At 39.4% G+C, this 23,465-nt stretch overlaps 1 protein-coding gene across 1 annotated transcript; it reads left to right on the top strand.

The window, feature by feature from the left end:
• Window positions 1–1,383: 1,383 nt before the first annotated feature.
• On the top strand, window positions 1,384–19,929 carry upf1 (UPF1 RNA helicase and ATPase). Its single transcript, XM_017495639.3, has 24 exons — window positions 1,384–1,764; window positions 2,292–2,428; window positions 3,137–3,226; window positions 5,027–5,194; window positions 7,035–7,215; window positions 7,517–7,678; window positions 7,934–8,021; window positions 8,276–8,374; window positions 8,573–8,681; window positions 8,968–9,127; window positions 9,325–9,443; window positions 10,146–10,310; window positions 10,484–10,598; window positions 10,877–11,020; window positions 11,139–11,352; window positions 12,568–12,685; window positions 12,972–13,128; window positions 13,415–13,557; window positions 13,744–13,918; window positions 14,444–14,525; window positions 14,931–15,092; window positions 15,247–15,470; window positions 16,624–16,746; window positions 17,075–19,929. Exons 1-23 carry the CDS (start codon window positions 1,594–1,596, stop codon window positions 16,741–16,743), a joined length of 3,303 nt encoding a protein of 1,100 aa, XP_017351128.1. The 5' UTR covers window positions 1,384–1,593; the 3' UTR covers window positions 16,744–16,746; window positions 17,075–19,929.
• Window positions 19,930–23,465: the final 3,536 nt, after the last annotated feature.

Below are 23,465 nucleotides of genomic sequence, written 5' to 3'. Positions count from 1 at the left end.
TATACACACACATTTATAAATACATACATATATAAGCTCAACAAAAAAAGAAATGTCCTCTCACATTCAACTGCTTTTATTTCCAGCAAATTTCTTAACGTGTAAATATTTGTATTAATATAAAAAGATTCAACAGCTGAACAAGTTTCACAGACATGTGATGAACAGAAATGGAGTAATGAGTCCCTGAACAAAGTGGGGGGCAATATCAGAAGTAACAGTCAGTATGTGGTGTCCCACCAGCTGCTTTAAGTACTACAGTGCGTCTCATCCTCATGGACTGCACCAGATTTGTCAGCTCTTGCTGTGAGATGTTACCCCACTCTTCCACCAAGGCATTTTCAAGAATTATGGAATCACAACACCTAGATGATGTTCACTTGGATTTTTTACTTCGTAACAAATAATCAAATCACAGATGTGAAACAAAACAATTTTTGTTTAATAGCTGAACATTCTGGCTTCGTAAAACACACATCAAACAAATGTAATGAAATTATTTTACTTAATTACTTTTTTTCTCAAATCAAATAGAGGAAAAAAATTATGGAATCACTCAATGTTGAGGAAAAAAATATGGAATCATCAACAAAAATAAAATCACAATTAGTACTTTGTTGCTCCTCCTTGGGCTTTTTTTTTTCTTTGAGGCACGGATTTGCAGCAAGAAGCATAAACAGAAAGCTGTAGTGAGCTGTGTGTTCTGACACCTTTTTCATAGCCAGCATTAACTTTTTCAGCAATTTGTGCTACAGTAGCTCTTCTGTGGGATTGGAGCAGACGTGCTAGCCTTTGCTCCATGTGCATCAATGACCTTGGGCTCTCATGACCATGTCTCCAGTTCACCGGTTGTATTTCCTTGCACTACTTTTGGTAGGTACTAACCACTGCATACCGGGAACACCCCACAAGACCTCCGGTTTGGAGATGCTCTGACCCAGTCTTCTAGCCATTACAATTTGGCTCTTGCCAAAGTTGCTCAGATCCTTACGCTTGCCCATTTTTCCTGCTTTTAACGGGCAAGTTCTTTCAAGAACTGACTGTTCACTTGCTGCCTAATATATCCTTCCCATTGACAGGTGCCAACTTTTTTCAAAAGTTTGAGGAAGGCCCACATATGGGTGTGATAGTCAAGTGTGCACAAACTTTTGTCCATATAATATATGTATATAATACTTTTCAAGTAATATAATTAAATGACAAATAAAATATTACTTTTCCAGTTCTGTTTCATAATTAGGAACCCCCAAATAGTTCATTTTCTAAATACAGCGTCCAGTGAGGATTGATCCCGCTCTAAACTTTCTCAAATGTGTGCACTTCTGCGCTGACGTCACCCATTTCTGCGCTCCACGCGCCGCTTGTGCTCACGTCACCATTTCGAGTGGGAGTTGAAGCTTCCTTTCGAAGCCGTACGCGTTCATTCGTGCTAACGCTTTTGAGTTTACATCAAAACAATATCGCGAGCGTGTTTGTTGTTTTTTTTGTTTGTTTTTTAAAAAAAACATATTAATTGTAATATCGTTTGAGGGGTTTTTTGTTTGTTTGTTTTTTTTAATTGTGAAAGCGGACCTTGCTGGTTGGGAGATAAAAATGAGCGTAGAGGCGTACGGGCCGAGCTCGCAGACTCTCACCTTCCTGGACACGGAGGAAGCGGAGCTGCTCGGAGCCGACACGCAGGGCTCGGAGTTCGAGTTTACCGACTTTACCCTGCCGAGCCAGACCCAAACACAAGGCCAAACCCAGAGCCAGCTAGACAACCAGGTGCGCTGCTGTATTCCTTATGTCACTCCGACCGAGTGAGTCTGCAAAACAAATCCACAGGCGAAGCCGCGACACGGAATTAAGAATTAGCGGGCTTGTTGCTTTCTGCGTATTCGAAAATCGTGCTTGCTAGCATTACAGTTAGCTTAGCTGTGAAGCTAGGTTGCCAAGCTGCGTCGCCTAAGTAACCGAATTAACGGTATCTTAAACAGCTGTCTGTCACTAACTCAAACACCGCAATTTAACCCGTTTATTTGCATTTCATATTCAACTGTCAGTCAGTTAGCTAGCTAGCTAACCAACCTAGCTAGCTTACCGAAACTTAGCGTGCCCACAGCTGGCAAGCTAAGCTAAGCTAAGCTAGGCTAGGCTAGGCTAGGCTAGGCTATACCGCGGAGAGGCGCAAATTAGCCCTGGTAGCGCGCTACTGTTTCACTTTCACTGTCCTTTCCCGAAGTTAGTCAGTCCCTTGTAAGTGTTTGGGGTTTTTGCGCTTCTATAACTTGAGTCTTGGTGTTTACGCGAAGGTGAACGGGCCTGAAGGAGTTCTGCAGAACGGTGATGATGCTGTGGTGAAAACCAGTCAACTTCTGGCAGAGTTGAATTTCGAGGAGGATGAAGAGGACACCTATTACACCAAGGATCTCCCTGTGCACGCCTGCAGGTAGCCTCCTTCTCATCACTTCACTGTGCGTTTTTTTTTAAAACTAGCATTTATGAACTACTTTAAGGAACTCTTAATATTAAAGTAAATAATGTGACCCTATTCCCTAACAAGTTCTCCTGTAGTTACTTTCTAAAGAGATGACACTTGGGCTGCTTTTCCATTGACACCCAGTTCAGATTGGCTTTGCTCTCTTCTGATACTTTTCATATACTTTTACGTGGATGTAAATAAATAGCTAGCATTTTCCCCCTCACATTCAAATGAGGTTCTAAATCCAAAATATCTGACACATCTGGACTCAATTTGTTAATTTTCTTATTAATAGCAACGAGGACATGTCTTGGACCATGATAGAATGAGGATCGAGTCTGTCCGTGCTACAGCATCAATGTCCAATGAACGTATAATAATAAAACATAAAGAAGCTAAAGGCTGTGATAATCACATTTGGAAGCGATAGGATTGCTTGTCTTTTTACGAGCACAATGGTAAAAAAGTTGCTGCTTTTAGCCTAAGCCTAATGCATTTTGATAAGGGGAATGATTATATAAATGTGGTAATAGGATATGGTTCAGGTAAAAATCAGATCTGGGTGCAAACATGAGAATTGTGCATCAAGGCCAAGGTAAATGGAGCCTTGGTTACTCAAAAGTGACAGTCATAAAAAAATTAAAAAACAACTAATTATTGTTTTTCTTCCCATAGTTACTGTGGCATTCATGATCCTGCCTGTGTGGTGTATTGCAACACTAGCAAGAAGTGGTTCTGCAATGGACGTGGCAACACCTCTGGCAGGTAGGCAAATTAAATCAAAAGTAGTTTTTTCTCTTCTTTTTTTTTTAGCGTAACTTTTTTTTTTTTTTTTTTCTCCCCACAATTTAGGCATAATTCAGAGGTCTGGTATCGTGCTATTATATGAACCGCCCGTCAGGTTTGCGTTTTTGTATGTAATTTTGGTGGTAAAACCAACTGGCAGATTGTGGTCTGTTTGTGGACGTGGCAAAACATTTTAGTGGACCAGACTTTTCACTTATACTACCTGCTTCCCAATTCGTCTACTTATACTATGTATTAAAAGTATATACTCTTTTTGTGAAGGAAAACTGGGAAAAATACATGGCCGTAGTTCAGCGACTCCAGATTTCTAAACGTTAACCAATGTTATTTATGTCGCAGATCCTCTGTTGTGGCCTGTCCAATAGCATGCTGTTATTTGCATTATTTAGCTGGAGGCATCTCATTAGACCAGAGACTAGCCAGACATTAAGTCAAAAAGGCAATGATTTTAAAGATGTTTGTAGGGAAAAGTATGCGTGAGGTATGTCATTTTCAAAACCGAGCTCTCTTCTGTTCAGCGTCTGTGCCACTAGTGAAAAGTGATCATGTGAAGCAACACTTCAGAATGAAACATAGTGACTTTGAATCGACTAATCTTGTTTAGAGGCCACTAATCCTCCATAGTTACGCATTAATTGGTAACGCTTTCTACGCCACTGTTTAAAAAAAAAAAAACTAGTGTAGTCAAGGCTACTACTCACCAGAGTAGCTGCAATAAAACATACATACGATAATGTTGTTGGTTTGGCAATAGGTCACATATTGGCATTGGACAAGGAAAAAATTACAAACCTGGGATATTTTGGAATTAATCAACCGCCTTGCGTTTGTGTGCTGTTCTGTTTTATTTCTTTATTCATTTTTACAGCATGTTGGCTAAATTTAAATAAAGTATAATCGAGAAAACGCTGCCACCTGCAAAGCTCGCAGTGAGAGTGAAACAGAAGTGAACCTTTTTTTTTTTTTCTTTCTTTTTTTCTCCCCCCTATTTTCTGGTTAAGCTCAAACCTTGTGGAAAACTAGTGTAAAAGTCTGTAAAGCAACAGGCAGTGCATTTTGGAGACTTTAAATGGATGGTTGTTGTTTATAAGCAAAATGTACACATACAAAGAAATGCTGAAGAGCAAAGATGCCTTCAAAAATAATGAACTTGTAATGAAAAATATTAAATAATAATGAAAAAAAATAATGAAAAATACATACTATAGAGAGCAGTACACAGCAATAAATGAAACAAAAGTCAATATTTGGTGTGACAACCCTTTGCTTATAGAAAATGTAGTCTTGGGTACAGTTTGTGCCGTTTTATAAGGAAATGAGCTGTAAGTTTTATTGAGCATCTTGCAGAACCAGCCACGGTTCATCTGGAGACTTTGATTGTTGCACTTGCTGCTTATTTTTACAGCAAAACGCAGCTGCCTTCGTTATGTTTTTTGGGGGTTCTTTTGGTCTGAAAAGTGTTCTCTTACGTAATATGCTGCTTTCTTTACTGACATACAAACTTTTTTTTTCTGTAACATTTAATTTTGTGTTGGAAAACTAAGATAAAAGGTTTTGCACTGACTCAGTAATGTAGAAGCCATAAAATAAAAATCTGTCAAAGTTTGTACTAAAATAGAAAAATAAGGGGCCCAAGACTTGCATAGTACTGTGCTTCTTGGGAAGTGTATTGTATTATGCATAATTATTTGAAAATGTTCCTCTTCGTGTAATCTGTAGCTGTTTATTTACACTGACACCACTGTTCTTCTTTCACAGCCATATCGTCAACCATTTGGTGCGTGCCAAATGTAAGGAGGTTACCCTGCATAAAGATGGTCCTTTGGGGGAGACCGTGTTGGAGTGTTACAACTGTGGCTGTCGTAACGTTTTCCTTCTGGGTTTCATTCCAGCCAAGGCCGATTCTGTCGTGGTGCTCCTGTGCAGGTGAAAAACATTTGCATTTCTTACTGTCATAGAGTTGAAAGTTGTCATGCCATATGAGAGTAAGCTTTCCAAAAGGATGTGTGTTTTTAAATTAGTTTGATTCTGAACCAGTTCCATCATGAATAAAACAGCTGTGTGTATACTTAATAAGCTTAGGTTACATATCAGAAATGTTGAATAACCCGATGTTTGAATTTATCGACACTTCTTTAAAACCCTTGTCACCTGGGGAGACTTGGAATTACTAATCAAAACTTTTCTGCAAACTGGATAAAAGAACCCTCCTCCTGCACTACAACAAAGAATGCAGCAATTAACCCATTAAAATGACATTGGTCCTGTTGCTTCGGGTACCATTTAAACGTCATCGTGATATATTGTGTTCACAACAAGAGCATGCACTGCTCAGGTATGCGGTTTAAGTTACAGGGCACGTCTCAAACTTCTGGCTGAATATGAGACTTTTTAAGAAAGACCAGATAGAGCTTTGTGTTTTGGAGCACGCTCTGGACAAGTGGGTTCTGATTGTCACCAGATGAACGCACTCATGGCAAGATGTCTATAGTCTTTGTCACAATTGTTGATCCTTATTACAAGGAGTAGGGGAGGATAATCAGCATGGAGGAACACGTAGCAATGTTTAACCAACATTAATGTGGTGAAGAGAAAGAACAGGAACAAGTAAAGAAGAGGTGTGTCAAAGTTTCTGTAATGTGGAAAACTGATCCGTGAGCTACGGCTGTACTGTTGGTGGTGTCTTATTTTATTTATGTGCATTACTTTTTATGGATGCACAAAAAGCACTGAATTAAACTACAGTCCTAAATGACTAATAAAACTCTTTCACTGCACCTTGTGGTTTGTTACTCACTGCCTTTAGGAATATTGTTTTACTTTTGATCGTAGTGTTTTAATTAGATATTACAGACCTTACTTGCACTCCCAGTGTGTATCACCTCGTCTACACCGTGCGTGAGGAGCAACGTGGCCTCCTTACTAACACATCACCTCCGATATAATAAACGACAGAAGTTACACTGATGCAGCATATAATGACCAAAAACTTAAATTAAACTGAACCTTTTAAGCAACTCGTGACAGCATCACTGTCGTGCTTCTGTGCTACACAAACTCCGCTTTTTAAAGTTTGATCTTCAGGTTGTTTAATATAAAATGCCCCCTTGCCTTAAAGGACTTGGGTCAAACACTTTCTTCCTCAGTCACTTGATGATTATTCCTCCGTCTGATTGTGGCTGAGCTCATGTTGGGAATAAAAGATAATGTTGACATCAACAGTAAGCTGAAGAAAGATATTGTCGGTGACTCTGGGTATTTTGGCTAGCGGCGGCGCATTACGTGCGTATGACGTCATGCGCCACTGACTAGGAAGCGGCTTATACTTCCGGTTAGTAAAAAAAACCTCTAGTATTCCATTTGAGATATTACCTGTCTAAAATTCACACACTAGATGGTAGAGTACATAGTGTAAGTATGTAGTATGTCATTTGGGACACAACTTTAGTATTTACTTTCTGAAGCGTGTTTTTGGAAGAGAAGTAATGTCATGAGTAAATGTGCCTTGAGCAGACCGACCAATCAATAATGAGATTCCTTGACAATGATTTTCATTATCGTGTTTATCGATTAGTTGTTGCATCTCTAATATAAAATATGCACAGAATCAGACTTATCCCCTTTCTATATCCCAAGCCTAATCTGAACAATGGTTACTCTTTTAAAACATTTATTTGTTAAAATTATGGGGGGGGGGATAACACTGTTGAGCAAAGTGAGATCTCAAATAGTATATTCACATGGGTGTGTGTGTTTGTGTGTTTAGGCAGCCATGTGCCAGTCAGAGCAGTCTGAAGGACATTAACTGGGACAGCTCCCAGTGGCAGCCTTTGATCCAGGACCGGTGCTTTCTGTCCTGGCTGGTGAAGATTCCATCTGAGCAGGAGCAACTCAGGGCACGCCAGATCACCGCCCAGCAGATCAACAAACTGGAGGAGCTCTGGAAGGTAACAGAACATGAAAGAAGAATTCATGTTTGGAGTATGATTGCGTGGGCTAAATAACATATCTTTGATGTGTGGACGAGGAAGATATTATTTCCAGATTGAAATATTTTGTTGATTTGTGTCTGTTCTCCAACATGTTCAAGATCTTCTCTAATCTTTTCCTTTTGTGTAAACATTGTATGTCTTTTGCGATAACATCTTGAGAATGCTTCTAAAGCTGGACTTTTATAACCCTTTGGCCGTAATGGCCGAGCGAGCGGCCCTGATCTCGCATCCTTATATTTGTGTCTCCGGTTTGCAGGAGAATCCAACTGCGACGCTTGAGGATTTGGAGAAGCCTGGCGTGGATGAAGAGCCTCAGCATGTGCTGCTCCGCTATGAGGATGCCTACCAGTATCAGAACATCTTTGGCCCGTTGGTCAAACTGGAGGCAGACTATGACAAGAAGCTTAAAGAGTCCCAGGTGCTCTGACAAAACGTCTCACATTTTTACTCTTCATTTAGAAACTTTCACTGCGTTAAAGTATTTAACAGTCATTTTGTCTGCAAGATTTTTCAAATGTGAAACAAGAATAGTCTCGTCAGTAGTTGTTTTTTTTTTTGTGTGTGTTTTTTTTTTTTTTTTTCTTTCTTTCTTTTTTTTTTTAAGGGCAATAGTTCTATAATTTTCTTATCTTTAATTGTTCTTGTTCTTTTTCTTCCATATTGATCTTTTCAGACCCAAGACAATATAACTGTCAGGTGGGACTTGGGACTGAATAAAAAAAGGATTGCTTATTTCACCCTTCCCAAGACGGATTCAGGTGGTAATATTTACTTTCATCATCTTCTGTGTCTACCAATGGTTCATATCCATCCCATCCCCAACTCCGTGCCCCATGCATCCCTCATCGATGTATGCACGGACGCATGCACTTCTGTGTCTGTCTGTCTGTCTGTCTGTCTGTGGTTGTATGTGTGGGTTTTTTGTAAATGTTTATGCATCACTATCTGGTGGGTATTTAATAAATCGTACTGAAAGTAAGCAGCATAAAATGAACCATTGTGTGTTCTGTTGCAGACATGCGTCTTATGCAAGGGGATGAGATCTGCCTACGTTACAAAGGAGACTTGGCTCCTCTCTGGAAGGGTATCGGACATGTAATCAAGGTCCCGGATAGTATCCTTCCTGCTCACTTTGCATGGTGTTTTCGTTGTAATATTTATTCATCCATAAAGGTCTTTAGTGGCTTTGAAATGCCAGCTGTTTAAATAAATAATTAGCAACACACAAAAGTGCTCATTATAGCCTGAATGTCAGGCAGAATTGCTTTCGGAAGGTTTGTAAGTGTAATATTCCTTAATGAGTTCCTCTCAGACTATGGAGATGAGATTGCGATAGAACTGAGGAGCAGTGCTGGAGCTCCTGTGGAGGTGCCCCACAACTTCCAGGTGGACTTTGTCTGGAAATCCACTTCCTTTGACCGGTTAGTAGGTTATTAAGTAACTTTGCTTATTAAGCAAGTGGTTGTTTTTTTTTTGTTGTTTTTTTTTTTGGGGGGGGGGGGGGGGGGGGGGGGGGTTGGTCTGTTCCTTGTAGTCTGAAATCAGAACAGACTTTTTCACCCTAGCAATTGCTTGCTTTTGACCATAAATATTAACCAATATTAAATTTTATCTCAAGCAAAAAATTCTGAGCTTGTTTTACTCTGTTTTGCTTGTGTTATTTGGGGGGAAAAAGCCTTATGATTTAGTTTCATGTTGTTTTTCAAGCATGCAGAGTGCCCTGAAAACGTTTGCAGTAGATGAGACATCCGTGTCTGGTTACATCTATCACAAGTTGCTTGGCCATGAGGTAGAGGACGTGATCATTAAGTGCCAGTTACCCAAGCGTTTCACTGCCCAGGGCCTGCCTGACCTCAACCACTCACAGGTGAGCCTCAGTGGGGCCACGCATCCAGTTTCTCTATATTATTAATGTGTACTTTTATGTTTAAAAAGCAGTGACTCCGCTGTGCCCAGCCAGCTATTTTATTAAGATGAAATATGTTTATACTAAGAATGCATTTGGTTATAACCAGTCTGTGTTGGGTCAAAGTTATTGAAGCAGTACCGTTTGTGCTTGTTCAGGTGTATGCTGTTAAAACGGTGCTCCAGCGTCCCCTCAGTCTGATCCAGGGGCCTCCTGGTACTGGCAAAACTGTTACCTCAGCAACTATTGTTTACCACCTGGCTAGACAGGGCAACGGGTGAGACATGTGACTTCTCTTGTTCAGCTACACTAGTCATACATTTTTACATGTGGCTGTGATTCTGTTACTCGCTTGCTTTTAGACATCTGCTCATTTTTCCATACTTGAAACCCATGTCGCACACCACTGATCAAGTGTTAAGTGAACATAGTAAGAACACAGAAGAGTGGATTAGTTATACTGAAACAGGAAATATGTAAATCATATTCACAGATGTGGAATCAAAATTAGCAAAGAACTTTAAAAAAGCTTTAATAATGTACTACACATTGTTCTGAGAGATTTTATTGCAAAACAAATATTGGCCCTATCTTTGTTAGCTTTGTAATGTTTAGCTATCACTATTTAAGCATTGAAATTTGTGTCTTCTGGTACCATAAATACTTACCTGTTACATGTTCTATTTTTCTACCTTGTCCTAGTTTTGCCAAAATAATTTTCCCTACAGTAATATACACGCAGTGACCCTTAAAGAAAATTAGATGGATAACCAGGGTTATCATAGCTTCCGATGCCCAATTTTGGCAATTGCACAGTTCTTCTTTGACAAGGAAGACAAGGCGCATTTCCATATAATGTGTATATTCATAGATTCTTCCATTTTTTTGAGAGTAAAGGTATATAAATACCTCCAGTACATTTTTAGGCAGTTTCTTGAGCCTGATCAAACACATTGCACTGTTTCTTCTTGGGACCCAGGCCGGTTCTGGTATGCGCTCCCAGCAATATCGCGGTGGACCAGCTGACAGAGAAAATTCACCAAACAGGACTGAAAGTGGTGCGTCTTTGTGCCAAGAGCCGAGAGGCCATCGACTCTCCTGTGTCCTTCCTGGCTCTTCACAACCAGATTCGCAACATGGACAGGTAAAAAAAAAAAAAAAAAAAAAAAAAAACCTTTTCGTATCAGTTCAGTTCGTACCTGCAAATTGATGAACGTTGTCATGGTGGACTGACAATTATGTGGTTTTTGGCTAATTGAATTTGAGTGAAAATCGACATGCTTATGGTATTGTTTGATGTGTTTTGTGTGCGTACAGCATGCCAGAACTGCAAAAGCTGCAACAGCTGAAGGATGAAACAGGAGAGCTGTCTTCCTCGGATGAGAAGCGCTACAGGGCCCTGAAACGCACTGCAGAACGGGAGCTACTCATGGTTTGTTTCATTCTCGCTGCATACGAGTGAGTCTGTTTGGAGGAAAGCATGTGGTTTGAAATAAGAATGTCAGCGAACATAGGAGCTATCTGTTCGTTTCTGTGTAAGCTAATGTTCTGCACGACAAATTTTTCAGGGAAGAATGTGAAAATGAGTTTGTGACCAAGTATTTTTGTTTACTTGTAAGCAGTGTTCTCAGACAATGTCCAGTAGAAACAAGGGCATCCTTTATTTTTTTTTCCATATCCCTGCAACTTGATTGTCTCGTTCTGTGACAGAATGCAGATGTGATCTGTTGTACTTGTGTGGGTGCGGGTGATCCTCGTCTGGCTAAAATGCAGTTCCGCTCCATCCTGATAGATGAGAGTACCCAGGCTACTGAGCCGGAATGCATGGTGCCAGTAGTGCTGGGAGCCAAGCAGGTATCACCCAAACAGACTGCTTTGTCTTACATTTAAGCTTTAGATACACGAGCATTTGAAAATATATATTTTCCCACTGGTAACTGGCAGCTCTCTTGCTTTCTCCCTCATCTGTTAGCTGATCCTGGTGGGTGATCACTGCCAGCTCGGTCCAGTGGTCATGTGTAAAAAGGCTGCTAAGGCGGGTCTGTCCCAGTCTCTTTTCGAGAGACTGGTGGTGCTGGGCATCAGACCCATCCGCCTTCAAGTGCAGTATCGTATGCACCCTGCACTCAGCGCTTTCCCCTCCAATATCTTCTATGAAGGATCTCTCCAGAATGGAGTCACTGCTGGTATGTGGTTTTTATTATTATTTTTTTCTTCCTGTATATATGACTGACTGTGTGAACTAGGGATGCACCGAAATGAAAATTCTTGGCTGAAGCCGGATCTAATGAAAAACTTTGCCGAATACCGAACACGTTTTTACCATTTATTTTGCCATTTTTTTTCACCATTGCATAAATTAAATAGTCAAAATGTTGTTTACTATTTTGTCTTGCTTTTCAAAGAAAAAAAATCAATTACAAAAACTACAATTTCAAAATATTTATTTAACACTGAACATTTCTTTTTTCATTCCAGCAAGCATATGCTACCAACAAGGCACAATATAACTTTAAATAAGTAAATGAGTAAAATAAAAATATTCTTATGTGCTCATCTTTGAGCCCCCCTTGAATAGCCTATATTAGGCCTATAACTGACTGCTGAAAGAATGTAACACTCTGTAGCCTACAACAAAAAAGACGAGTGCAAAAAAGGTTCTGTTCGGTTCTATACGGCTGATTATATTGGGGATGTATACCGCTCGCGTCCCTGTACCCCTTGTGGAGTATTATAGTAGATATAGTATAGTTAGATACGTTGTTAATGTTATGGTCCTTGATGGATTTAGTTAGCTTATAGATTAGTTCGTTTAGTCCCCACTGGTTTTTCTGCTCCCAGTCCATAGTACTAGTTCATGTTTCTTGTTTTGTCTTTTGACCCTGTTATCTGTGACCATGACTTTGATTCCTGTTTGCCGATCACCCGACCCTTTGCCTGTGTTGACTACATTTTTTGGATTAGGATTTGGATTTGTCTGCCTGCCCTTAAATAAATACGTCTTTACCTGCACCTGCATGTGTACTCTACTCCCTTATGTCTCGCTATGTGACAGAATACTCCGGAACAGAAACAAAACAAACACACGTGTCCACAGTAAACAACGTCACAGTTGTCAACATCTGAAGAGCACGCGCTTGCTGAGCACTCATGCACGTAGATCGTGCATGTATGGGCCGCTTCATCTGTCCGGCCCATACATGCTATACTTGCTCTGTGGCAGTATAGCATTATAGGCTTATTAATACATGAAGGCATTTGAATGCTATATTTTAAGTGATGGAATTTAAAGTTATGGAGGCAGTCTGAGTACATGTTTAGCTTGTTAATGTTTATGGAGTTCTGTTAAGAGCTGTTTTATGAATTTGTTTAAGTTAAGTGTTTTCTTTTCTCTCCTTTAGCTGACCGCATCAAGAAGGGCTTTGATTTCCAGTGGCCTCAGCCAGATAAGCCCATGTTCTTCTATGTGACACAGGGCCAGGAAGAGATTGCCAGCTCAGGCACCTCCTATCTTAACAGGTATACTGTTAAGGATCAATATTTCCTTTGGAGAGAAATTGTAATGTTGTATTACGGAAAAAAACACCTTAGCAAAAGTGTATTAAGTTGCTGTGAAATCCCATTTGGAATATTCTAACCTTACCTAATGCATATTTTAAATAATATATTGAAGTTTAGATCTCAGCCTACCTTTGACTAGATTAACTACTGTTCTACTCTGTCAAGTTGTTTCAAGAGGCCTTGTATAAGAGTAACTTTAGGCTTCTCATGGGAGCTGTGAATGAGACGTAAGTTGTGTGTGCAGGACTGAGGCTGCTAATGTGGAGAAAATCACCACTCGCCTTTTGAAGGCCGGAGCCAAACCTGACCAGATCGGCATAATCACTCCATACGAGGGCCAGCGCTCCTACCTGGTGCAGTACATGCAGTTCAGCGGTTCTCTTCATACTAAGCTCTACCAGGTGCAGACAGACACTGCATACACGCTGAGTCACAGTAGTTATTTACAGTTTACTACATAAGTTCATTATGTCCATAATTTTTTTTAGAGTGGTGATGATTGGATGCATGTTTAGGTGCCTCCATAAATGTTTTAATCTAACAGAGTTATTGGTCTGCTTAATAGCAGTCTGTTTAAGGTGCTTGTAAAAATAGTTAGTGTGATAACATTTGAAATTTTAAGTAGTCGAACATGTGCATGCACTATGGTGTATCGGTAATAAGTGTGTGTTTTTTCTCACCCTCAAGGAGGTAGAGATAGCCAGCGTGGATGCCTTCCAGGGTCGTGAGAAGGACTTCATTATTCTATCCTGTGTCCGGGCCAATGAGCACCAAGGCATCGGCTTTCTTAATGATCCACGCAGGCTGAACGTGGCCCTCACCAGAGCCAGGTAATATGCTTATCCACAGGACTGCACACTAGTGTGTTACATTTTATTGTGTTAATTTTGGCTTCAACACACTTGTTAATCTTCAAATTATCACCCACTTGGTGAATGCCACAACTCTGCATAATTAGTTTTTAATTGGAAACAAATATTAATCTGTGTTGTGGGGTTTTTTTTTTTGTGCATCAGGTACGGTGTGATCATTGTGGGGAATCCTAAAGCTCTGTCTAAACAGCCACTCTGGAACCACCTGCTGAACTACTACAAGGAGCAGAAGGTTCTGGTGGAGGGGCCCCTCAACAACCTGAGAGAGAGCCTCATGCAGTTCAGCAAACCTCGCAAGCTCGTCAACACCATCAACCCTGTGAGTGTTTCACTTGCATTTGCACATGCACACAGTCAGATGCAGGAGGTTTAGGGCAGTGCTGCTGTTATACTAACCTCATAGCATGGGCATTTATGTCAAATACAGAAATGGAGAGGTTTTAAAAATGTAATTGGTTTTAGTAGCTCTTGTGGCTCTGCTAGAAGTCTTTCATCAGACAGCCAAATGGTCTAGACTCTGATATCTTATTCGGTGCCTTTCCACAGAGGTTACAAAACCTTTTCAGACCTGCCGTTAAGAAAGCGTGTGGCTGGTTTGTATTTTCACTGCACTGCAGTGACTAACCATTAACAATACCATAAACATTGACAGACTGTGACTGATCTGGTGCACACATGGGTGGGGTTTGGGGTTATGTGAATGCTTGCAGATGGGGACAAATAAAATTATTTTTTTTAATTTCAGTTCATATTGAATTGATTGGGCCTTGATCTAAAGCTTTGATTAACGTTATGTCTTGGTGTCAGTTGAAGTAAGTTCATTTGTGTGTTCTTTGTGTCCCAGGGAGCTCGTTTTATGAGCACTGCAATGTATGATGCCAGGGAGGCCATGATCCCTGGCTCTGTGTATGACCGGAGCAACACTGGTGAGGAACGCAAAAAGACTTTTATTCTTACGTATCATTCTTTGAAGGGCTGCACAGTAGTTGCTTGAGTGCAAATGCTGTAGAATCAGTTCGGTTCTTGAGTTGCATTGCATTAAGAAACAAGTCAAGATAGCATTTTTTTAAAGAATCTTGTAAGTTCTTTTAGTGCTGTTTACTCGGTACAATTTCTCCAAAGCTCTGAGCATTTTCAGATCATGTCCAACATGCCTAGATCAATTCTTTAGTTAATCATGTGCTTTATGAGCTGGGTTAAGTTTGTACAGAACATTGGAACTGGAACCATTGGTTGATTTTAAACAGACCTGTTCATCTTCTGCTAGATTTGACAAAGCACAAAAATAAAACTCCCACTCTGTACTGTGTATTTTATTTTTGTCATTCCAGGTCGTCCGTCGAACATGTATTTCCAAACTCACGACCAGATCGGGATGATTGGAGCAGGGCCGAACCCTATGGCCTCAATGAATATTCCCATACCCTTCAACCTGGTCATGCCCCCCATGCCCCCACCGGGTTACCTGGGCCAGATTAATGGCCCGGCTGCTGGTATTTTGGCTCTGCACTCTTACTCCGGCCCTTTTATATTCTCTGCTGAAGTTGAACCTCTGATGTAGAATTTGGCTAGCTAGGAGAGAGTCAGATTAAATAATGTGGAATTGGTTTATATCTCTTAAATTAGTGTTTTTCCACTCTCGCTCAGGCCGCGGAGCTCCAAAGGGTAAGACGGGTGGGCGTGGTGGACGTCAGAGGAGTCGTGGCATGGGTAACCATGGCAGTGGACAGACGAACATGGCGAACAGCCAGGCCAGTCAGGATCTGGTGTCTCAGCCCTTCTCCCAGGGCCCCCTCACCCAGGGCTACATTACCATGAGCCAGCCCTCACAGATGAGCCAGCCAGGCCTGTCCCAGCCTGAACTATCCCAGGTACACACACACACGCACACACTTCTTCATTGCGGTGACTGATTTTGTTCATATTGGTATTCTATATTTGAGGCAAAACGATTGTGTATTTGTGAAAGGTGCTTTATAATTTGAGTAATATTGTTTGTGAATGTGGAAATTGTCATTGTAAGGTGTTGGGCTGCTGCAAGAAAAGACAGAACAGTTAGAACAGTTACGATGTGCCTTAGCATACATTCTACAAATCTCAAACAGCTCTGGAGTGACAAAACATCGTTCTTCCAAAGCATATTCTCTCAGTTGGTGTTTAGTGGAGGTGGTCATTGAGAGAAGTGTCTAAAACTTTGTTCCAGAAACCCCCATAGGTGTTCAGTTGGATGGAGATCTGGTGAATGTGCCATAGCATATGCATATACACTACCGGTCAAAAGTTTAGAAACACTAATTCTTTATTTCTTTCCCCCCCGCATTTTAGAATAATAATAGTAATCAAAACGCTGGAGTAACACAAATGAAATTATGGGAATTATGTTGTGATAAAAAAAATCCAAAATAATTTAATATTTTAGACTTTTTGCCTTGAATTTCCAGAAATGTATTCTAGGCATTTACACAACCGATTTCTTGAGGAATCTCCTTGAGATGCTTATTTTTAAGAAGTATTAAAGAAGTTCACACCTACACTGGACACTTATTGGCTGATTTTCGGAATATTATCTTTTTTTGTAAATAAAATGGTAGTTTTCTAATGAAAGAAATTAATATGTTGGCACAATTTTTTTATTTATATATATATATATATATATATATATATATATATATATATATATATATATATATATATATATATATATATATATATATAAGTATCTTTTTTTTCTTTTCTTTTTTTTTTTTTGTCTACAACACCGATTTCAAACATTTAATCATCTACCTTCAGATCAAAAGGTTTTTAAGATCATGAGAAACATTTCAGTCAAGAGTCTACAAACCTTTGACCGGTAGTGTACATTTTCATACTCCATTCAAACCATTCAGTGAGCCCTTGTACCCTGTGGTTGGGGTTATCCGCATCCGGAGGAAAACGTTTCATTACAGGAGAAACGGGATCAGTCTGAAGAACTTTTGTATTGATTTGTCTGTAATGATCTTGTCCTCCTCCTTTACCCAACAGGACAGTTACCTGGGTGATGAGTTCAAGTCTCAGATGGATGTGGCTCTGTCCCAGGATTCCACTTACCAGGGTGAACGGGCATACCAGCACGGAGGAGTGACCGGACTCTCTCAGTACTAGAGTGTAAGAACACGTGCACACAATACCACAACACCTATGCACAGGCCATGATGATATGCACAACACATTATTTGAATAAAAGAACAAACTAAAACAAGATGAACAATGTGATTCATGTTTCATTTATTATTTATTTTATTTATATTGTGTAGTCTTACACAATACAAAAATAAATGTGATGTTGCATGCTGTTTTAATATTTTATATAAGTTTTGCACCGTTCCCAACACTCCTTGCAGTGCCATCCTGCTTTTAGGAATATAGTATTCTATAAACTAGTCCTCAGAGTGTAGCAATAATGTTGATGGAGTTCTTTTTCTTGCATCCTCAGGTTGTTGGAACTGGAGCTAGGCCTACGCTGAGCTTAGTTCATCAGCATTTTAAATCTGGGTAAATATAAAAAAAGAACAAACATGGATGCCCGTTTTCCACTGTTACAACTGAAGCACCATGGTGTGAGAACAACAGGAGAGAATCAAACCAATCACGTGTGAAAAAAGAGGGAGAAAAGCAGGATAAGAAAAGAGGGAACGAAAGAGAGTGGCGGGAGGAAACCACCCCACCACTCGCTAAGGATGGGAAGGAGTAGAGAGGAGCAGACGCAGCATAGGAGGAGACGATGTAGGAGGGAAACCAAACGAGATCTTCGATCTGCAACTCCGCATAGTCGAGGCGCCTCCTGGGGAGCAGGGCAGTCCCTTACCTGCCTCCTCTCTCTCGCCAGGCTGCAGCCGGCAGCCGCAGACCTCGCTCTGCCACCTGAGTCGGAGAGAAGACGAAGTTCTCTTAAAACTACCTGCAAAAAAATGCCACGCTTGCTCTGTCGTCTCCACAAGCTGAAAGATGAGGTGACGTCTTTAAAAAAAAAAAAAAAAAAAAAAAAAATTTAAAAAAAGATCAAATAAAGATGATTTTTTTAAAAAACGCTTTTAAGCAGCTGATTTTGGGGAAAATTTTCCCTTCAAAGTTGGAATCTGACTTTGAGATATTACCACCAAACATCTTTGAGAGGATGGGGAAACATCTACGGCAGAGGGTTCTGGTTTTTCTCAGTTTATTTTTTTCTTTTCTGGTGGTCCCATCTTTACAAATGGTGCTAGGAGTCTCTGAAGAAAGATTCAACTTTGAGGAAAGTTTTCTGGTTGAAGGTTGTGGATTAGTGGTTCAGAAATGGAACAGCTGTGAGAGATGTCACCTGCTCTGGGTGTCTAACAATGGAAAAGGAGGAGAGTCTTAACAAATGGCTTTGTGATATTTTTTTTTAACAATATATCAAAATGGACGAGTTGAGAGATTTGAAGATTTTCTTTGCCATTTTAAACAAATTGTTTTGAACCCGGATAAACAATTGCAGCAGAACCTAAATTTAGGGTTAGGTTGTTAGTGGCTTGTTGATGTCTCTATATGGGGAAACCCTGAGGTCACAGGCGCACAAGAAAACGAGCCAAAAAGCCAGTGGTCGAGCCGCTATTCTTCACAGTGAGCTGCATAATGTGAGCTGACAAGACTGCAGGAGATAATACAGAGTTCAGAGAATTAGCTCAACCTGTAGGACGAGTAAAGTGCTGCTCTCGTGTTCAACAGCAGTTCTAGCAAGTAGCATATCGATTGTGGTCAGTTCCTCTGGCTTCAGTACCGGCGTTAAAATCTTTATGCTTCCCCTACAGGCAGTGCTGCAAAACGAAAAAAGATTTCTCTTCCCACCCACCCCACCCCCATAATCGCCCACCTATTTAGAAGTCATTATAATGCACCACATATCAGACTGAGTTCTTCAGTTGATTTATTCCTATACTTAAGTTTGAACCATGAGTTAAATATAGCCCAAAATCACAAAAGTGGCCGTTTTGTTAAAGGGTAAAGGTCAGGCAGGTGGGATTCTCTCTGTTGTATCTGTTTCCCACAAGCAGACTGAGAGAGGCTGCTGTACTCATCTCTTGCTTACTTGGATGCCAGTGTGTGCATAGATGGTAGTGTTCTGCTAAGGAGGTTGTGTATGTGCCTCCATATTAATTGTCTCTCTTATTTTGTGATTAAGTTGTTGTTTTTTTCCCCCCCTCTCATTGGTTGTTGAAGTTGCTTTTCCCCTTACTTACTGTCTTTATTATTTTAATACCTAAATTGAATATTTCATTTCTATAGTCTAGATATGAATGTGAGGTGTACCAAAATATCCACTTCATAATCTAAGACTTATTTTTTCTTTTTTAAATATAAATCCTTTCTTTTCTAAAGCTGTGCTCGTATAATGCTTTGATGCAGCAACATGTGATGCCTTGTCATTTTCATTAACCCTAGAATGTTCATGCCTTGCAGTTATTCCTTGCTTAGTGTCACAACAGCTTGGCGTTACTACCTTTTTAGTCTTGGCTCTAAACTGGGAGGAAAAACTTCCGCTCTTGGAGTCACAGTTGTTAATTTAAAGCCTTTTGTCGTCTGATTTATAAGAAATTGCAAAATGTTTATTTCTGCTGTTCACTGCTTGTGTGCATAGCGCTTTCATGTTCTAGTTATTCTCATTGGTAGTATCAAAGCTAAATGTAGACTATACATCTGAAATTAAACAGGGAATTAAATATCCAGAACATAGCTTCATGTTCTTTTTTTTTTTTGTTCTTTTTTTTTTTTTTCTTTTTTTTTGTTTTTTTTTTTTTTTTTTTTCTTTTTTTTTGTTCTTTTTTTTTTTTCTTTTTTTTTAAAATCTATTCCTCTCCTCTGACTGACAGATGTGAATGGTTTCCTTTACTTTGGTGTGGTGTAGTGTACTTTGTAAGCAGATACTGCCCATATCAATAATAAAAGGTTATTTATTTCTTCCTTTTTTTTGTGAGACATGGCTTAAGTAACAACAACCAGAGTGAGAATGAGGAACACCCATTATGTGAGGTTGTTCGGGTGATTGAATAGATGCTGTATGTTTATTCTAAGACTTTGGTACTCTAATATGACCATGTTAGACTCGCATACTTACCCAGCTGTGAGATGACAGCCTGCTGAGATTGCAATCAGGAAAAAAATAAGAGGGGATTAATACTGAGAACATGGAGGAAGTACCCTGACCTACCTGAGGGTAGGAAGAATTTACGAGATACGAGAATGAAAATTTCTTTAATGAAATCTTTCCCCACAATATGTAATTCTTGCAATGTTACTACAATAAATGTTGCTTTGTTTCACTCAAGAAGACTTGTTTGAGTATATGGTGTCTGAGTTATTACATCTGCTGGTGAAATGTAAAAATCCTTCTGTTATGAGGCCATAATTCTATTCAATTCGACCAACAGTGTAGTATGGTTTGATTTCACATGCATTTGTTGTACCTTCAAACCTAATAAATTATAATGTTGCGCTTCTTACATCTGTCCTGTGCTTTCAGCATGTCTCTACACCGATTTGTTTTAGAAACAATTTTTTGTGATCGCAGAAATTAACACAAAATCAAGCAAACTCTTCAGTATTTGGGGGAGCTTGCAGTTTTTCAAAATTACCACAGATTTGGGCCAAGACACGTCTTGTGAAGTCATCACAACACTCATGCAGCCAAAGCCCTGTTTGCTTTACACATCCAGGTTTGGGGATTCGAATCCCTCCTCTGCCTTGTGTGTGTGGGCTTTGCATGTTTGGGGGATTTCTCCGGGTACTCCGGTTTCCTCCCCGGTCCAAAGACACATGTTATAGTCTGATCGGCAGCTCTGTCAGTAATGTGTGAAAGGGTGTGTAAATGTATATTTGCGCCCCGTCCAGGGTGTCCACCTCCCTGTGCCTCTAGTTCCCTGGGATAGGCTCCAGGAGGCCATGCGACCCTCTGTAGGACATGCAGTAGAGAAAATGGATGGATTTAGAAACATGAGAAGCAGACATAAATTATCTCCCACTATATTTTCTGTGGAATACTAAAGGTTGTACACCCTTCAAAGCCTCAGGTAACCTTTTAATGAGAGTTAGGCAATTTTACAAATGTTCTTTTCAAAAAGTGTACATTAAGATCTTAATCCTGTAATTATTAAACTTGTACTTTATTTCTGAATGTGTGTTAAATGTGGTTCTGCTACTGTTTTTGAATCTTGAAGAAAAGAACATTACTGACTTTTGACTGTTTATGGAAAACAGGAACGCAAGTGATAACAGGAATTAGGGCTGGATGATCTGACAAATATACCACCATACATGAGGACATTTCTATAATACACTATTCGTACGTAAGGAATAATTGACGATGGGCCGTTTAATTATTAGAAAATAATGGGGTGTACATTATTTTCTATTAATTAAACGGCCTGTCCTCAATTATTCCTCACATATAATATAGCTAACCAAGGGTCTGCAAAACAGCAGTAAAAAAAAAAAAAAACGTTTAATTGAGTTTGATGATACTTTAGCAATTAAAGTAAAATTAACTTAAAAAAAAAACAACAAAGCAATTGTCATATCAACACCATCCATTCAGTATTGTTTAATTTGTAATTATTAAAAATGTAAAAAAAAAAAAAAAAATACATCACCATACCAACAATATCTCAGAAAAATGTATCGTGTAATCATTTATCACAGTATTGATATCTATATATTATATTGTGTATATTATATTGATATAATCACCCAGCCCTAACAGGAATTAACTTAGTGAATGTTGAATTGATACCAAGAGGACACTAGAGGGCAGGACATGTCCAAAACCACATAATATTATAGTAAATAATATGTCACATTTACTCATAGTGGCATTGAATTTCTCTATAAACTGTTTAGTATGGTGGGAAATGCGTGTGTCGGGAATTATGCCCTACTGTCTATTTCCTTCAGATATCAAAATGCATTACAGATATTATATAGAATATCTCTTTAGGGCACAGGTTCCCAACCCTCCTTTGCTGCTCTAACACATCCACTTCAACTTAGGAAAAACTGTTTATTAGCTGTTGGGAGCAGGGAAAACACTGAAATGTGCATGATAGGGGTACTCCAGGATCATGGTTCTCAAAATGATATTCAGGAACCCAGAAGGGTCTGAGAGGCTGTTTAAAAAAAAAAAAAAAAAAAAAAAAAAAAATTACATTTCATTATAGTGTTAGAAACCACAAGTTACTATTATCAAAGTTATATTCATTACTGCGTTATTTACCTATTTGCTTGAATATGATTAAACTTAAAAACAAGTAGACCTGTAAATAATGTTTAAAATCTATCACATTTAATCAAAAATGTGTTCTGTGAATAAAAAGTTTGAGAATTTAACTATCTAATTAATAGTCACTATATTATTACACACAATTAAATGCCAACCTTAATATTTGAATAGTTGAATATGGTTCATTAAATAAATCTATACTGGAATATTTTTTTTTTTTAAGTAAAAAGTTTCCCTGATTGCATAAAGTTTGAAAACCCCTGGTCAAGGGTATTCAGGATTTTGTGATTTTGCGATTGTGGAAATTAACACAATAATGCGGGAACGCCGCAATATTCGCAGGAACTTGCGATTTTTTTTAAATTACCGCAGATTTGTTCCAAGATGCACCATGTGACATCATCACAATGCGCATTCAGCTAAATCCCCATTCAATTTACGTGCGTCAAACATGAGTACAGATAAAAGGTCTCATTTACCAACAAACATCACTGCAAAAGACTGTGCAAAACAATTCTGTGCAATTTCCATTTTGCCAATGCAAGTAGTTTTCTTCAAAAAAATAAATAAATAAATAACTGCATAGCAAATTTTTAAGAAAAAAAAAGCTGCAGCAAAATCAAGCATTTTTGGCCACAGCAATCACAAACAAACTCCTGTATGGACTGACTAAGGCACTATGGAATTTCATAAGTGCACTGGATATTCTCCATTAGGCTTTTGGACAGTGTTACTGTTTACATTTAGATTTGGCTAACACTTAAACAGGATGCAACTAAGCAGTTGAGGGTTCAGGGCCTTGCTCTAGGACCTAGCAGTGGCAGCTTGGTGATCCTGGAGGGACGGACTTATCAGGTGACATGGAGGGGATCCACATCTGCCCCACCGAACAATTGGAAAAAGGCCAATCTCCCAGTTTCGTTGCGTCTGTTCCCACTGTAGCCTCAGATTCCTGTTCTTGGCTGAAAGTAGTGGAACCCGATATGGCCTTCTGATGTTGTAGCCCATCCACCTCAAGGTTTGATGTGTTCTAAGATGCTTTTCTGCTGACCACGGATTTAAAGAGTAATTCTACTGTAGCCTTCTTGTGATCTTAAACCAGTCTGGCCATTTTCCTCTGACCATCTCATCAGCATTGAGGGGGACATGTCACACACCCCCCCCCCCCCCCCCCCCCCCAATAATCAGATATGGCCAATTGTCCTTAAACTAGAACATGGTAAAACGTGTGGATTTGACTCAACTGTGTTTTTAGGTTGTGGTTAGGAAAGAGTCATTTATTAAAATAAAAATATATTATTTGCAAATCTAGTTCTTTAACTATTTTTTATTCCTTTAATTTTCTGAACGATAAACCCCGGAGTGTCTGCAACCACTGTATTTTTATGCTAGTCTGTATGTCCTTGTCAAGTCTGTGCTCAAAAAAGGTTCAAGGGATAGTTCACCTAAAAATTAATTAAATTCTGTTATCATTTACTTCCCCTTATGTCATTCCAAACCCAAATGCTGTTACTTTTCATAACAGAAAAAAGTTAGCAGTATATACACAGTGGAAGTTTTGTAATTCATATTTGGTCTGCTCTACTGTTTGGAA

The sequence above is a fragment of the Ictalurus punctatus genome, chromosome 20 (assembly GCF_001660625.3).
Source record: "Ictalurus punctatus breed USDA103 chromosome 20, Coco_2.0, whole genome shotgun sequence".
Classification (NCBI taxonomy): domain Eukaryota; kingdom Metazoa; phylum Chordata; class Actinopteri; order Siluriformes; family Ictaluridae; genus Ictalurus; species Ictalurus punctatus.
The sequence above is the reverse complement of the archived record's forward strand: the minus strand, read 5'-3'. Positions and strand labels throughout refer to the sequence as shown.